The 16,715-nt window shown below is 46.4% G+C and overlaps 1 protein-coding gene across 1 annotated transcript in view; it reads left to right on the forward strand.

Annotated features, from left to right (window-relative positions):
* ADAM19 (ADAM metallopeptidase domain 19) overlaps positions 1–16,715 on the forward strand; it is a 181,991-nt gene that overhangs the window by 126,731 nt on the left and 38,545 nt on the right. Inside the window, exons 10-15 of the mRNA XM_063928395.1 lie at positions 6,146–6,230; positions 9,824–9,963; positions 12,599–12,776; positions 15,663–15,752; positions 15,906–16,101; positions 16,342–16,450. Coding sequence (XP_063784465.1) covers positions 6,146–6,230; positions 9,824–9,963; positions 12,599–12,776; positions 15,663–15,752; positions 15,906–16,101; positions 16,342–16,450 — 798 coding nt within the window. The remainder of the gene's footprint in view (positions 1–6,145; positions 6,231–9,823; positions 9,964–12,598; positions 12,777–15,662; positions 15,753–15,905; positions 16,102–16,341; positions 16,451–16,715) is intronic.

The raw sequence follows: 16,715 nt of genomic DNA on the forward strand, positions 1-16,715 counted from the left end.
CTGGAATTCAGGGCGGTTTACAATGCTCTTCTACAAGCTTCCCCTCTCTTGAAGGGTCAGGCGATCCAGGACAATGCCACGGCGGTGGCATACATAAACTGACAAGGGGGAACAAGAAGCAGAGTGACGATGCGAGAGGTGTCAAAAATCCTCCGCTGGGCAGAGGCCAACGCAAGGGCCATCTCAGCCATATTCATTCCATGAGTGGACAGCTGGGAAGCAGACTTCCTCAGCAGGCACGACCTCCATCCTGGGGAATGAGGCCTACATCCCCAGGAGTTCTCAAAAGACTTATGGGCCGTACGCATGTAACGATCCACCGCCGAGCTGCCCGACGGCGGATATGGCCGACGGGCGACCCGGCAGGGGGATGGGGGGGGGGGGCAGTGACGGGGGGAGTGAAGTTACTTCACTCCCCCCGTCATACGGCTCCATAGAACTGCAGTCAAATATGGACGAGATCGTCCATATTGGCCTGCATGCACAGCCGACGGGGCCGCGCATCGTTCATCGCTGGTGCCTCCACACTGCACGATATGAACGTTATCTCGTTCATTAATGAACGAGATTGTTCATATCTTGCAGCCAAATCACCAAGTGTGCAGGGCCTATAAGAAGGGAAAGTGTTCAAGCAATCCTAATTGCCCCGGATTGGCCTCGGCGGCCGTGGTACTCGGACCTCCTGACCATGTCTCTGGAGGATCCCTGGCCTCTGCCGCTCCAAGAAGATCTTCTTCAGCAAGGTCCGTTCGTCTTTTCAGATTTACAGCAACTACGTTTGACGGCTTGGAAGTTGAGAGGGAGATTCTAGCAAGAAAAGGTCTTACCTCCAGGGTTTTTTCCACCATGGTCCAGGCCAGGAAGATGGTTATGTCGAAACACTATCATCTTATCTGGAAAAAGTAGGTTTCTTGGTGTGAAAGTAGAACGGTGTCTCCTGTGGTATGTAGAATTTGTCGTTTTCTACTTTTCCTGCAAGCGGGAGTGGATATGGATATACATTTAGGCTCCATCAAAGTCCAGATTTCGGCGTTCTCTATTTTCTTCCAGAAACAACTTGCCGTGTTACCTGAAGTACAGACTTTCCTCAAGGGTGTACTTCATATACAACCACCCTTTGTGCCTCCCACGGCTCCATGGGACCTCCAGTGTGGTTCTGTCCTTTCTCCAATCGGATTGGTTTGAACCCTTAAATAGGGTTGAGTTAAAATTTCTCACCTGGAAAACGGTGATGTTATTGGCCTTGGCGTCCACCAGGCTGTCACGATCCAGGTAATTCCTTATCAGTATTTACCTTCCAAATGCCTCCTGAGACTGTCCCAGTGTTCCAAGCCTGGATTCCATCTGCACTGTCTGCATGCAGCACGCTGCATCTCTTTGTCTCTAATCTCCTTACTGTGATTCTGGCAGCATCAGGGTTAAGTTTCACATGCAAGTTACAAACAATCTTTCCCTCCAAAAGCTAGCATGGGCGCAGCCATGTTTTCCTAATCACGTGATACCTTTCAGCCTATCAGCTGCACTCTGGTTTCTACCTAATTACCCAGCAGCTGCACTCTGGTCTCTGGTTAATCAGCCAGCCAATCCCTGTTTCCCAGCTGGTATAAATATCTTGTTCCTGGGCTGGAAAGGTGGTCAGTGCTTCAATTGTCTTCAGTGATTCCAGTGTGCAGTTCTTCCATGGACTTTCTCTGCTGTACAGCCTGACTCTGCAGTGTCTACATTGCTCCCTGTGACTGGCAGTTACCTGAGACCGGCTTCCAGCTTCTAGCTTCCAGCGGTGCTCTGCCCTGCCAGTAACCATTGGTGTTCCGCCATCGATCCCGAGTCTCCATCGGTGCTCCGCCATCGATCCCCAGTCACCATCGGTGTTCCGCCATCGATCCCAAGTCTCCATCGGTGTTCCGCCATCGATCCCAAGTCTCCATCGGTGTTCCGCCATCGATCCCAAGTCTCCATCGGTGCTCCGCCATCGATCCCAAGTCTCCATCGGTGCTCCGCCATCGATCCCAAGTCTCCATCGGTGCTCCGCCATCGATCCCAAGTCTCCATCGGTGCTCCGCCATCGATCCCAAGTCACCATCGGTGTTCCGTCATCGATCCCAAGTATTTCTCTGAACTGTGATTCCTGTTACCTGTACCAAGTCATCCGTATTCCTCTGAACTGTGTTTAATAAACCTTTGAACTTTCCTTCGTTGTCTTGGTCACGCCTTCGGGCATTTGTTCTAAAGGTTCCCTGCATGTCCAAGAACCCTGTACTGCCTCCCAGGTACACCTATACCACAGCCCCTACAACTGAGGTTTCCCCCTGGTCAGCACCAGCCCTCAGTTGTGACAGTAAGCACTGACCTCATGGATCCGGCCGGAGACCAGGTCCAAGCGACCAGGCCGATGCAAGAACTTGCAGCCTGCCTTGAACGTCAGGAGACTGCACAGGGCCATGTGATTCGCTGTCTCCAGGATCTCTCCTCTCGGCTGGATGGAATACAAGTAACCCTCCGTGGTTCAGGGGCATCCAGTGTGCCGACTGCAGTACCTTTGGTGGTATCCCCACCCACCATTCCTGTTTCTGCTCTTTGTCTCCATTTACCGACACCTGCCAAGTTTGATGGTTCCCCAAAAGCCTGTCGGGGTTTCCTAAATCAGTGTGAGATATATTTCAAGTTACAGCCTGGCAGTTTCCCAACTGACCGCACCAAGGTTGCTTACATCATCTCCCTCCTCAGTGGCTCCGCCCTCGATTGGGCATCACCTCTATGGGAGAAGTCTGATGTCCTGCTCTCTTCATACACAGATTTCGTGGCAACCTTCAGGCGCATGTTTGATGAACCAGGTCGTGTGACCTCTGCCTCCTCTGATATCCTCCGGCTACGTCAGGGGACACAAACAGTCGGTAAATATCTGGTACTGTACCAGATCCTAGTGTCCGAACTTTCCTCAGCCCTAGAAGGGGCGTCTGTGTCTACAGCCCAAGAAGGGGCGTCTGTGTCTACAGCCCAAGAAGGGGCGTCTGTGTCTACAGCCCAAGAAGGGGCGTCTGTGTCTACAGCCCAAGTTGGGGCGTTCGTTTCTGCAACCCCAGGAGGGGTATCCAATGTTCAAGCTCTAGTAGGGGCATATGAGTCTTCTCAAAAAGGAGTTTCTGATCTGTCAGCCCCAGGAGGGGTGCTGGAGAAAACAACCCCGAGAGAGGTGTCTAATTCGTCAACCCCAGGTGGGGTCACCAAAGTTTCAGCCCCAAGGGAAGTATCCAGAGCCAAGTTCCCAGATGGAAATTTTTGTGCTACAGATGCAGTTATGAACTCCTGTTTGCCGTCTTCAGAGAGCACCACCCTGTTGGCATCCAGCATGGACCAGGTCCAGGATGGTCTAACTGAACACTCAGATACCACTCATTCCGGTTCTAACCGGATTCTGACTCTTTCAGTTCCAGCTGATTCTACAGTCTCCAAACTCAATCCTGTCCTATCCGTCGGCCCAAAGTCTCCGCCGGTCTCAGCCGGTTCAAGTTTGTCTGGACTCAATCTGGTCTCGTCCATAGGTCCAGTACAGTCTCATCTGGTTCCAGCCAGTTTAAGTTCATCAGGATTCAATCTAGATCCTTCCGTTTGTTCAGGTAAAGAATTTATAAGAAGTGTCCTGGGGCCACTCCTAAAGGAGGGGGTGCTGTCACGATCCAGGTAATTCCTTATCAGTATTTACCTTCCAAATGCCTCCTGAGACTGTCCCAGTGTTCCAAGCCTGGATTCCATCTGCACTGTCTGCATGCAGCACCCTGCATCTCTTTGTCTCTAATCTCCTTACTGTGATTCTGGCAGCATCAGGGTTAAGTTTCACATGCAAGTTACAAACAATCTTTCCCTCCAAAAGCTAGCATGGGCGCAGCCATGTTTTCCTAATCACGTGATACCTTTCAGCCTATCAGCTGCACTCTGGTTTCTACCTAATTACCCAGCAGCTGCACTCTGGTCTCTGGTTAATCAGCCAGCCAATCCCTGTTTCCCAGCTGGTATAAATATCTTGTTCCTGGGCTGGAAAGGTGGTCAGTGCTTCAATTGTCTTCAGTGATTCCAGTGTGCAGTTCTTCCATGGACTTTCTCTGCTGTACAGCCTGACTCTGCAGTGTCTACATTGCTCCCTGTGACTGGCAGTTACCTGAGACCGGCTTCCAGCTTCTAGCTTCCAGCGGTGCTCTGCCCTGCCAGTAACCATCGGTGTTCCGCCATCGATCCAGAGTCTCCATCGGTGCTCCGCCATCGACCCCCAGTCACCATCGGTGTTCCGCCATCGATCCCAAGTCTCCATCGGTGTTCCGCCATCGATCCCAAGTCTCCATCGGTGCTCCGCCATCGATCCCAAGTCTCCATCGGTGCTCCGCCATCGATCCCAAGTCTCCATCGGTGCTCCGCCATCGATCCCAAGTCTCCATCGGTGCTCCGCCATCGATCCCAAGTCTCCATCGGTGCTCCGCCATCGATCCCAAGTCTCCATCGGTGCTCCGCCATCGATCCCAAGTCTCCATCGGTGCTCCGCCATCGATCCCAAGTCTCCATCGGTGCTCCGCCATCGATCCCAAGTCACCATCGGTGTTCCGTCATCGATCCCAAGTATTTCTCTGAACTGTGATTCCTGTTACCTGTACCAAGTCATCCGTATTCCTCTGAACTGTGTTTAATAAACCTTTGAACTTTCCTTCGTTGTCTTGGTCACGCCTTCGGGCATTTGTTCTAAAGGTTCCCTGCATGTCCAAGAACCCTGTACTGCCTCCCAGGTACACCTATACCACAGCCCCTACAACTGAGGTTTCCCCCTGGTCAGCACCAGCCCTCAGTTGTGACACAGGCATGTCTCTGAATTAGGTTCCTTATCTTGTAAGAGCCCTTATTTGATTTTTCATGAAGACAGAGCAGAACTTAGGACCCATCCTCAGTTTTTGCCTAAGATGGTGTCAGCTTTTCATGTGAATCAGCCTATTTTGGTTCCAGTGTTGTCTGATGCTTCCGTTGTCCTGAGTCCTTGGATGTGGTTCTGGGCTCTGAGGATGTATGTCAAACGGAAGGCCCGTCATTGGAAATCTGACTCACTGTTTGTCATTTATGATGCCTCCAAGATTGGTCGGCCAGCTTCTAAGCAATCTATTGCTCGATGACTTCAGTTGACCGCTCAACGGGCCTATACTTCGGCGGCTCTGCCTTTGCTGACGTCTATTCAGGCCCACTCAACAAGGTCTGTGGGCTCTTCCTGGGCGGCTGCCCGGGGTGTTACGGCCCTACAATTGTGCCGAGCTGCTACTTGGTTCGAACATGTTTGTTAAATTCTATAGGTTCAATACCTTGGCCAAGGATGACCTTCAGTTTGGTCAGGCGGTTTTACATGGGTCTCAGCACTCTCCCACCCGTTTGGGAGCTTTGGGACTTCCCCATGGTACTAAAAGTACAAGACCCCAGTATCCACTAGGATGTAAGAGAAAATGGGAATTTAATACCTACCGGTAATTCCTTTTCTCCTAGTCTGTAGTGGATACTGGGCGCCCGCCTCAGTGCTTCTTTCCTGCTTACCTGTGTAAGTATTGGGTTGGACCGGCGTTGCGGTCCCGTTATGTTGTTGGAATAGCTGTGCTATCCGGGTTTGGTTGGGTTGCTAGCCTCTGTTCAGGTTAGCGCCCTCCTTTCATTTCTGGTTGTGTGTTGGCTTGTTGCCGCACCGCTGTTGTATTATTCTTCTCTCAGATTATGTCCGTCTCCTCGGGCACAGTTTTCATAGACTGAGGGGCAGATTTATTAAGCTCAGTGAAGTGATAAAGTGGAAGGTGATAAAGCACCAGCCAATCAGATCCTAACTACAATGTCACAGGCTGGGTTTGAAAAATGACAGTTAGGAGCTGACTGGCTGGTCATTTATCACCTTCCAATTTATCACTCCACCGAGCTTAATAAATCAGCCCCACAGTCTGGTAGGAGGGGCATAGAGGGGAGGAACCAGCACATACATACACACACTAAAAGTTTAAAGTGCCAAGGCTCCAGTGGACCCGATCTATACCCCATGGTACTAAAGTACATGACCCCAGTATCCACTACGGACTAAGAGAAAAGGAATTACCGGTAGGTATTAAATTCCTATTTTTCTTTTTGTCTCCTGTAGAGGGCGCTCTTTTCATGGCACGACCATTGGGTTGGCTCCACTACAGGCAATGTGCTCATCCTTTCAGTCTGGAGGAGTGAATATGGTAAGACAGATACAGTCAGTGTTATTGTCAAATTGTGTGATGGAGAAATGGCATTTTGCATACACTTATGATGTAACATAGGCAACAATTGATTGTAAAAACATGGATACAAAACATGGATACTTTGGGCCCTATTCAGGTTTGTTAGCAAACCAAAAAAGTTATTAATTGGGCAAAACCATGTGCACTGCTGGTGGGGCAGATGTAACATGTGCAGAGAGAGTTAGATTTGGGTGAGGTCGGTTCAAACTGAAATCTAAATTGCAGTGTAAAAATAAAGCAGCCAGTATTTACCCTGCACAGAAACAATGGCCCTCATTCCGAGTTGTTCGCTCGGTATTTTTCATCGCATCGCAGTGAAAATCCGCTTAGTACGCATGCGCAATGTTCGCACTGCGACTGCGCCAAGTAACTTTACTATGATGAAAGTATTTTTACTCACGGCTTTTTCTTCGCTCCGGCGATCGTAATGTGATTGACAGGAAATGGGTGTTACTGGGCGGAAACACGGCGTTTCAGGGGCGTGTGGCTGAAAACGCTACCGTTTCCGGAAAAAACGCAGGAGTGGCCGGAGAAACGGTGGGAGTGCCTGGGCGAACGCTGGGTGTGTTTGTGACGTCAACCAGGAACGACAAGCACTGAAATGATCGCACAGGCAGAGTAAGTCTGGAGCTACTCTGAAACTGCTAACTCGTTTGTAATCGCAATATTGCGCGTACGTCGGTCGCAATTTTAAGAAGCTAAGATTCACTCCCAGTAGGCGGCGGCTTAGCGTGTGTAACTCTGCTACATTCGCCTTGCGAGCGAACAACTCGGAATGAGGGCCAATATAACCAACCCAAATCTAACTATCTATCTGCCCCACATGCAGCACATTTTTTTTTCTAACCAACTTGAATAACCCCCTTTATCTTTAGTTGTTGTTTTAGCACAGTTTAGACTATGAACCACTGCCTCAATGATTTCTCTAGTTCCTAATAAAAAAAAAAAAGAAATATATTATTATTATTATTATTTCATGAAATATTCAAGAGTTAGTAACACAACTGTATATATGGTTCATATTACCTTGTAGTTATCGCTGTTTTTACGCGTATGTACAGTATTATTTATTTATTAACAGTTTCTTATATAGCGCAGTATATTGCGTTGCACTTTACAATTGGAAAAACTGTGATAGAACAAAACTGGGTAATAACAGACAGTCACAGAGGTAGGAAGGCCCTGTGCACAAACTTACAACCTATTGGGAAATAGACACTGATACACAAAGATAGGTGTTATCTATTACATAATGGTCCAGCCAGATTGCAATGTTTCTTGGTGGGCTGTATGATAGTCACAGAGCAATGTTGGCCAGATGTCAAGAGGGGTTGGGGTTGTGAATGGGAATAGTGGGAATAGTCAGGGCCGTCTTAACAGCAGTGTAGGCCCCTGGGCACAGCAATGCACTGGGCCCCCTACCCATCCTCCAGCGGTAGGGGTGGGGGGTGCTATCAGCGGCAGCTTTGATGTCCTGCGGGCGGTAGGGGGTGTTCTATCTTCCGCTCAGCATGTAGGACCTGGAGCAGTCATTTCTGCTAATTACTTCTTTACTGCACAGATGGGGCTAAACTGTAGAAGGTGGCATTGGGCTGAATAAAAGGGTCCTGGTGCATGACTTTCAGGGTGGTAAGAGGTGTTTAATATGTAGGGGAGGGGTGGATAGTGGAGTGGGCTTAATACTGTATTTATTTTCCCGTGGGAGGACAGCTTGCTTGACTACAGGTATCTCAAGTTCCTGAAAATATATTTCTTAGCTTTGAATGGGATAAAAAAAACTAGAGAGTCCCACCTTTCAGGAGTTACTGGGGACTTGGGGATCAGAGTTCAGGAACCAGAGCAATCCACCAACGAAAATCTAAAACTGCATATCAGGCGTGTGGATCTGGAGCAGAGACCAGCTGCTGGAAGGCTGATATCCCCGGTTCTGGGCATAGTAGAGACAAGCTGCCAGTGTCGAGCAAAAGGAGAGAGTCCCTGCTTTTGGAGTATACCCTCAGAAAAACTCTTAAGTCAGACAGAACCCGAGATATCTGGCTGGGAAGAGCAGATAACAGGCTTGGATGGGGACCACTGCTTTCAAGTCGAATATCTCCGGTTCCCCAGGGCCGATTTTCAATAATCTGGTACCCCTGGAAAGAGGGGAACCTCAGCTATCAGTCTAGGGCCCTTATACTCCTGGGGCCCTTGGGTAAGAACCCATTGAGCCCATACAAAAAGACGGCCCTGGGAATAGTCCCTGCTAGTCAGCATGCCGACTGTTGGGATTTAGAGCGGGTGGGATGTAGGGGTCTCCTGACCGCCGTTCACATAACTACATCCAGTCAGGAGGATGTCAATTGAATAAAAAGAAAATACTGTATGGTAGGATATGTGGACTGTACAGTGGGGATGTAATGAGATATGAATATTTATGAAGGTTATGTGGGCGGTACCGGAATTTGATAAGCTTGCCTGAAGAGGTGAGTTTTCAGGGAACGCTTGAAGGTTTGAAAGCTAGAGGAGAATATCATTGAGCGTGGGAGGACATTCCACAAAGTGAATGCAGCCCGAAGGAAGTCCTGCAATCGTGAATGGGAGCGAGTAATGCGTGTGGATGAGAGACATAGATCTTGTGCAGAGCGGAGAGGTCAAGTTGGGATATATTTTGAGGTAAAAGCTGTATGTTGGTGTAGTTTGGTAATAGTACGTGGTTATGGTGCAGCATACTTGCCTACCCTCCCGAAATGGCTGGGAGGCTCCCGAAAATCGGGTGACCCTCCCGGCCCCCCGGAAGAGCAGGCAAGTCTCCCGATTACAGAGGTCCCCCCCTGCCTGGCTGCCCACTTTGCGAGTGAAGTGGGCAGTCCGGGCAGGCGATGACGCGATTCTTGTTGAATCGCGTCATGCAAGCCACGCCCCCCACTGTATAATGCCGGTAATTGCGGCATTACACAGTGGGGGCGTGGCTTGCATGACGCGATCCAGCAGCCACGCCCCCATCCCTCCTCTGGTCCTCCTCCGGCCCGCCCCCGTGCCAACTCCGGCCCATCCCCCTCCTCACATCCGCTCACTGCCCGCCCCCCTGCTGAGCCGACTGGCTGCTCTCTCCCGGAGAGAGCAGCCCAAAAGTCGGCAACTATGTGGTGCAGTATAGCTGTTGGCCAGATGCTTTCCATATACAGCAACTGCAGCAGCTACACCTAGAGGCTAGTAGAAGGCACTGCATGCCTTAAAAAAAATCCAAAAGAATAAATATAATGAAAATATTGTGGAGGTTTATTTAAAATATATTATTGTGGAACAAGCTGAAAGCAGTCATAGCAATATTTCAGATATAAAGACTCAAGACTGTTGACCTTTTTTGTCCAGCCCCAAAAATCAAACGGAACATTATTCATAGATATCATTAGACCAGATCCAGACAAAAAAATCTACAACTTACTTGCAGTTTCTATTTGATGGGGCATTGGCGACGCATGAGAGTAACGTTGCTGTAAGCATATATGTTAGTTGCAAAAGTACTTTTCATGTAATCGGGATTACCTTTGTTTGCTGCTGTTGTTTTGCAGGATCACTCGGACAATGCTATTGGAGTTGCAGCCACGATGGCCCATGAAATGGGACATAATTTCGGGATGAGCCATGATGCTGCAGGCTGTTGCTCAGCCAAACCAGAAGACGGTGGCTGCATTATGGCAGCTGCAACTGGGTGAGTAAACCTACTGATTATATCATTTTTATATTTGTTAAAATTCAAATCCCTATGTCCAATTGATCACATTTAATACTAATGTGATTGGTTAAGCTTGATGCCTGCTCCATGCTTGACGTTGCTGCTGTTATTCCTACTCTCTCTTTTGAAGAGTATTTCACAGATCTGTTGCTATGCTGAGTTTTGCATAGCAAGCTATGTTATTCGGCCCCCATTATTTATCGTAGACAGGAGGAATTCTGGAATTGTAGTTTTTTTACTCTTTACCTGTAGAATAAAAAAACACTGGATAATGTAGGGCAGCGGTGTTCAACATGCTGCCCTCCAGCTTCTGTGGAACTAGACAATCCAGCATGTCTAGCCACAGTTTTGCTATTAGAGCATGCTAAAACTGGCAGAGCATGCTGGGATGTTAGTTCTACAGCAGCTGGAGGGCTGCATGTTGAATGGTAATGTAAGGGAACCCATACTAGGGGGGAAACGTTATAGACTATTGGAAAACAAAATATTGCACAGTGTAATACTAAATGCAGAAATATTTCCTAAAGTAGTCTGACAGACATTATTCACATTGCCGAGTTAAAGACTAATGCAATTCTAGATTTCTTTTTATCCTATTACATTTGTAGTAATAAATTAACTTTCTGTGGTTCTCAAGACATGGAGATGTTGCTTTGGGTGTCTGTTTCCTAAAATGGTATATACGTTATTTTTACCCCTGTACCATGTATTTGCAGCCACTCAGTGCCCATGAGCTTCATACTGTCTAAACGCAACTATAATCAAGTAAATTCTCTTCAGTTGTGGTACAGGACGCTGCTGTGAATTTATACGGGGTGATATTGGTATAGTGGAGTTGGGACTTCTGTCTGTTCATTTATACGTTGCCATTTGAGCTTACACCAAACCCCAATTAGAACTATAGGGTTTCACAGTATCCTGACTACATCAATAGGGATAGAACTATTGATTATCATCTTAAATAATCATTAATGTTTGTTTTTACAAGCTCTGTAACCGGATAATGAAAGGAACATGACACCCATAATGCTGTCATTGTTCCTCCCCTTACCAGAGAGTGTTGTGTAATTGACTGTACTGTTCTGGATGTAACCTTGCAGAAACCTGAAGAGTTAAAAAAAACAAAAAAAAAACACCTCTTCATAAATCCGAACTGTACGGCACCTATACACTTATTTATTTTGCCTTTTTTTGTAGCATGTCCATGTTTTGTTGCATTATATGTTTAATGCTTGGGCTGGTGACTGATATGTCGGATCCTTATGGACTAAATTCTCCCTAAACCTAGGGGTCTTGAGGCATATGTCTTCCACCAACCTGAATCATTTAGAAACTTCTTCTCTGCAATTGTGGACCCAAAAACCATTGCCTCATATATGGCCCTGGATGAGGCACAAGAGCAAAGTGGTGGAGGTAAAACTTACCTTCCTCAGAGCATTGTCTTTTAACATTGCAGTGGGTAAACAGCGTGCCACACATCAGACCTTCGGCAAAACAAAATGGCTGCTCTGATGTACAGAATATCAGAATGAAATAATAGCAATACTGCACTTTTAAAAACAAACTATGTTTCTTGTGTGAGGGCTTAGTGAGAACACTGCTTTCATTCTGTAATTGAGCAGAGTATTCTGTGATAGGGGAATGAACATGATGTGGGTGATTGAGAGGTGGACGTATATCTTGTCACAGCTGCTACTGCATCTTATGGTAATGCCGTGCTGGTGGGCGTCCTACTGATGCTCCCACCATCTGCGGCGCAATTCCACCGATGAGCGTACAAAGATGCACACCATTGGCCATTCCATTGGACATGGCCACCGGTGTCAGTGCAACAGCGTCTTTAGACGCAATCACTGACTCCGACACGCCTGCGACTGCCAGCCTCACCCAACTAATGTAGTGCACTGCATTAAGAAGTCTTATCTTGGATATGGAAAATAGCAAACAGCTATAAAATTTCTATTTTTGAGAAACTATTGGAAAAAAATACATTCTAGTGACTAAAATGGGCAGAAATATGTTCTATGTAAAAAAATAAAAGAACTTAAATGAAATATGGTATACAATTTTCTCTTTTGTTTCATCAAAGACATTTTAAGTGCATTTGGAAATTCACTCTTATTGAATGCCTCTAAAAATTTAAATGAGAACCCCATCTTCCAAGAATTCTACTGTCCATGCAATCTGTATTTTGTTCCTTGTCCTCGGACAGTATAACAAATACGTTCTGGTTTGTGCATTTTTTCTACACATATCCAAGGATCACACAAATAAACGTGCCCGGACAATGAAATTCCATAAAGGTGGAGCTCCCCTACAAGCACCTGCAGGACAGGAAACCTTATTTAAAAATAAATACATAAATAAAATAATAGGGAAAGCAGAAAACATGGTATATCAATTTATCGTTCTGTGTACTCCAGTCTGCTAAAAACTTTTATGTAACCTGTTATAAGTCAGAGCAGATAATTGCTCTCTGGACGTTACTAAATAAGACTGTTCTGTTACTATGGGAAAGACAGCTGAATAATGGAGAGGAGCAAAGTAATGGAAAGTGAATAACTGGGGACTTTAAAGGTAGCCATGTAACTTTATTGTGTGTCGTTTATAGACACCCCTTCCCCAAAGTGTTCAATGACTGCAATAAACGGGAGCTGGAGCGCTTCCTGCGCTCAGGAGGGGGGATGTGCCTCAGTAACACGCCGGACACCAAGACACTTTACGGGGGCCCACGCTGTGGAAATGGCTTCTTGGAGGAGGGAGAGCAGTGTGACTGTGGGGATCCTGAGGTATGATATAATGCTGAGGATATGCGATCTGTGGCTTGCTGGCTGGGGGTGAACTACAAGTTACAGGGTGCCCTGGTGGCCTCTTCCTCAACACCATCAGTGAATTTACTGGGTCCTATCCACTTTAGGACCTTCATTATTCATTTTTATTAGTTCTGTGTGTACACATCGTGAATAGCTTTATATGAAACTATACATATATATATTTTATTCAGTAATAAAACACCAATATAGTGTAGTACATTTTCACAAGTTTTTATTACACATACTCCGAAAGAAAAATATACTGGGGCTTATTCAGAATTGGAAGCAAAATAAAAACATAAGGAATAACTATGCACCTGGACAAACCATGTTGCAGTGCAAGTGGTGCAATTGCATTTATGCTTTTTTGCATGCAGGATAAATACTGGCTGCATTTGCATGTAGCCCACAAATGCTGGACAGCTTTATTTTTTACGCTGCTATTTAGATTTCAGCTAAACACGTCCTACCTAAATTTAAATAATTCTGCTAATTTTAAGTATTCCCCACCTGCAGTGCAGGTTGGTTTTGCCAATGTGCAAATTTGCTCCCAGCTCTGAATCATGTGTATATTAAAAAATAGCTTATCTAGTTAGAACTGATAAATTCCAACAGACTTAGGGTTAATTCAGACCTGATGCTAGGCTGCATTTTCATACAGCGGGCGATCAGGTCTAAACTGCGCATGCACCGCAATGCGCAGGCTCATCGCACGGGTACAAAACGGATCGCCGCTCAGCGATGGGTATGTGCGAAGAATCCATTCGCACAGCCATTCGCAAGGAGATTGACATGAAGAAGGCGTTTGTGGGTGGCAACTGACCGTTTTCAGGGAGTGATTGGAAAAACGCAGGCGTTCCAAAGCGTTTGCAGGGAGGGTCAATTCCGTCCCCGTACAGGCTGATGTGATCGCAGCAGCTGAGTAAGTCCTGGGCTGTGCAGAGACTGCACAAGATCTGTTTGTACAGCTCTGCTACACATGCGATCGCATACTTGCAAATATAAAATACACTCCCCCTGTAGGCGGCGACTATCTGTTCGCAGCAGTGCAAAAATCGCCTGCTAGCGATCAGGTCTGAATTAGGCCCCTAGTGAGGAGTTCAATTACCCACAAACCGCTTTTGCAGTAAGAAATTGCGGTAAATTCCAGTTTTACTGCAATTTTTTTCCGTAGTAATTCAATAACCCCCCCTTCCCCGACAGTAAAGCTAGAATAAGCCGAGGGCCACAGGATAAGGCTCAGAGAGCCCACTGGACTTGTGAAGTGGTGAATGAGAGATGTGTTTCTGTTTCATTACATTTTATAAAGAACTTGGCAATTATTAATAACATCATCACCTCTTGTGTATATGACACTTTATTACATTATATTGTATAGGGATAGTGTAATACAGCTTTCGTATATTGGCTACTAACACTGTCTAGCTCCGCGCTATTGTGGGGTGTAACAAGGCGCATTTGTACGCCTGCCATACGTCTGAGGCAGAAATATGCTGTGTTTGTGCAACATACACATGTACATTTTAATTTTTGCACCAATATTTTTATGCAAACATTTGTTGCACAAAATGGATCTAATTTTTAGATGAGGCCTTAAGGGCATAATTTACAAAGTGGTGTTAGGTGGTTTTCCCAGCAGTTTTGCAAATCTCTAAAGGTCGACGCTTAAAAACTGCCAGAAAAGCACCAGTTTAGAATATGCCTCTAAACTCATTGCCATCCTTATTTATATGTAAAGAATAGAACTGATTTTGTAAACACAGAAAACCGCTTCCCCCCACCCCACACACCACAAGTGCTGCTGTCCACAGTCAATTAATATCTTTTATGCATGGCCCGGGTCATCGGGTCGCACCTTGTAGACATGAGCTGGGTCGTTGACCCGGGTTGCAAGTCCCAGGAAAAACCCTGATAGCGACTGTCAACCCGGGTCGGACCTTTCAGACATACACCGGACCAATGCGCGTTCACGTGCAATAACACGGGTTTCAGGCTTAGAGGGACATGTACTAAGCAGGGATAAAAGTGGAGAAGTGAGCCAGTGGAGAAGTTGCTCATGGCAACCAATCAGCAGTGCCGTAACATTTATAATTTGCATACTACAAAACTATACAGAGCAGCTGATTGGCTGCCACGGGAAACTTCTCCACTGGCTCACTTCTCCACTTTTATCACTGCTTAGTACATATCCCCCTTAGTCTGAAAGTGGTATCATTAATGTTATTTACCTCCTTAATCAATAATTAACAATTGTGCTCATTAGAAGTGTGTTGTGATTCCTCACCTTCTGGCAAGACTGATACTGCACATTTCCAGGGGGTTTTTTCTGCCCAAAACACCAGCAGTTTAAAACATCCAGGAATTGTTGCCAGTTTAAGACTGTATGAATAGTTAAATACAGCAGTTTGAAGGTAATTAAAAAAATGTTTACCAAGTGTAATTATTTATTTTCCATTTTTGCTTTTCCAAACCTAAGCATGACAGCCCATTTATGGTCTGGTTACCTCTAGATTATTTTATATGCTGTAGAGATAACAGATTTCAGGGTGTCTCTTAATCACCAATACATACAAACACTAAGTGCATTTGTCCCTTGAACACATCAGCATTGCTCTCTTTCTGACTCACCGGTAAATTTACTAAGATGGGAGTTCTATTTAAGATGGGATGTTTCCCATAGCAAGTAATCAGATTCTACTTCTCATTTCTCTAGCACCTTTTAGAAGGTAATACCTGGAATCTGATTGGTTGCTATGGGCAACATCCCATCTTAAATAGAACTCCCACCTTAGTAAATTTACCCCATTGTCTCTGCACTCTACTGTTTCCCTAACAGTCTCTCGTAACCTCTCTCTCTTTCAGCAATGTGATAATCAATGCTGCAATGCTACAACATGTACTTTGCTACCGGGGGCTGAGTGTGCCCATGGGGCCTGCTGTCATCTATGCAGAGTAAGTCATCTCTACTTTGTTACATAAATAACAGGAGAACCTGCATGAACAGCTGATAAGCACAAGCGACTGTTGTTATATGGATATCCCGAGCACAGCGGAACATGTGGTACACATCTGTAGCGTAATCCCTCTGTGTAAATTCCTGTTTAGCTGAGGCCACCTGGGTTCCTGTGTCAGAGGACAGCCAGAGCCTGTGACCTGCCAGAGTTCTGCATCGGAGATTCTCCTGTGTGTCCTCCTAACTCCTTCCAGCTGGACGGAACTCCTTGCCAAAATGGAGACGCCTTCTGCTACAACGGGAGATGTCTCACTCACCAACAGCAGTGCCGGCAACTGTGGGGAGCGGGTGAGTCGCAGTGTAAACGTAGATTCACAACCCCAATGTGGGTGCGAATTCAGGCCAAAGTATTTCCTACATTTTATATCCTCTCTGGTGTTAGGTCTGTTTGCACCAATGTCACTCAGGTGGATATTGTGATCTGTGGTTGTGTTCACTAGTGGTTATCGTCACCAGTTTGCAGACAGTAAAACCTTACCTTTTGCACAGATGTAACTGCCTGACTTTTGCATTCTGTGTGCATCACAGGAGCAAGCATTGCGCCAGACGTGTGCTTTGAAAGGATCAACGCAGCTGGGGACCAATATGGCAACTGTGGACGAGATATGAATGGTGAATACAGGAAGTGTGAAGCCGGGTGAGTGAGGAGAGTGATAACACATGTGGCTACCTGAAGTTACACTGCTGGAACTGATCGTGATCAGAGTATGTATATACCAGTCTTCCAAAACAACGCTTACATGGGGTGTGCAGCATGTAGCAGGCCGTAAGGTGCTTAGACTGCACTGTGTTACTGTAACCTGCTGTTTCATCCACTCCTGCCAGTGCATCTAGGCCACCAGACACTGACTGAAAGTGTCAGCTGGGTGCCATAGTGCCCCCAGTTGTAGGAAAGAAGTAAG

The sequence above is a fragment of the Pseudophryne corroboree genome, chromosome 6 (assembly GCF_028390025.1).
Source record: "Pseudophryne corroboree isolate aPseCor3 chromosome 6, aPseCor3.hap2, whole genome shotgun sequence".
Taxonomy (NCBI): Eukaryota; Metazoa; Chordata; class Amphibia; order Anura; family Myobatrachidae; genus Pseudophryne; species Pseudophryne corroboree.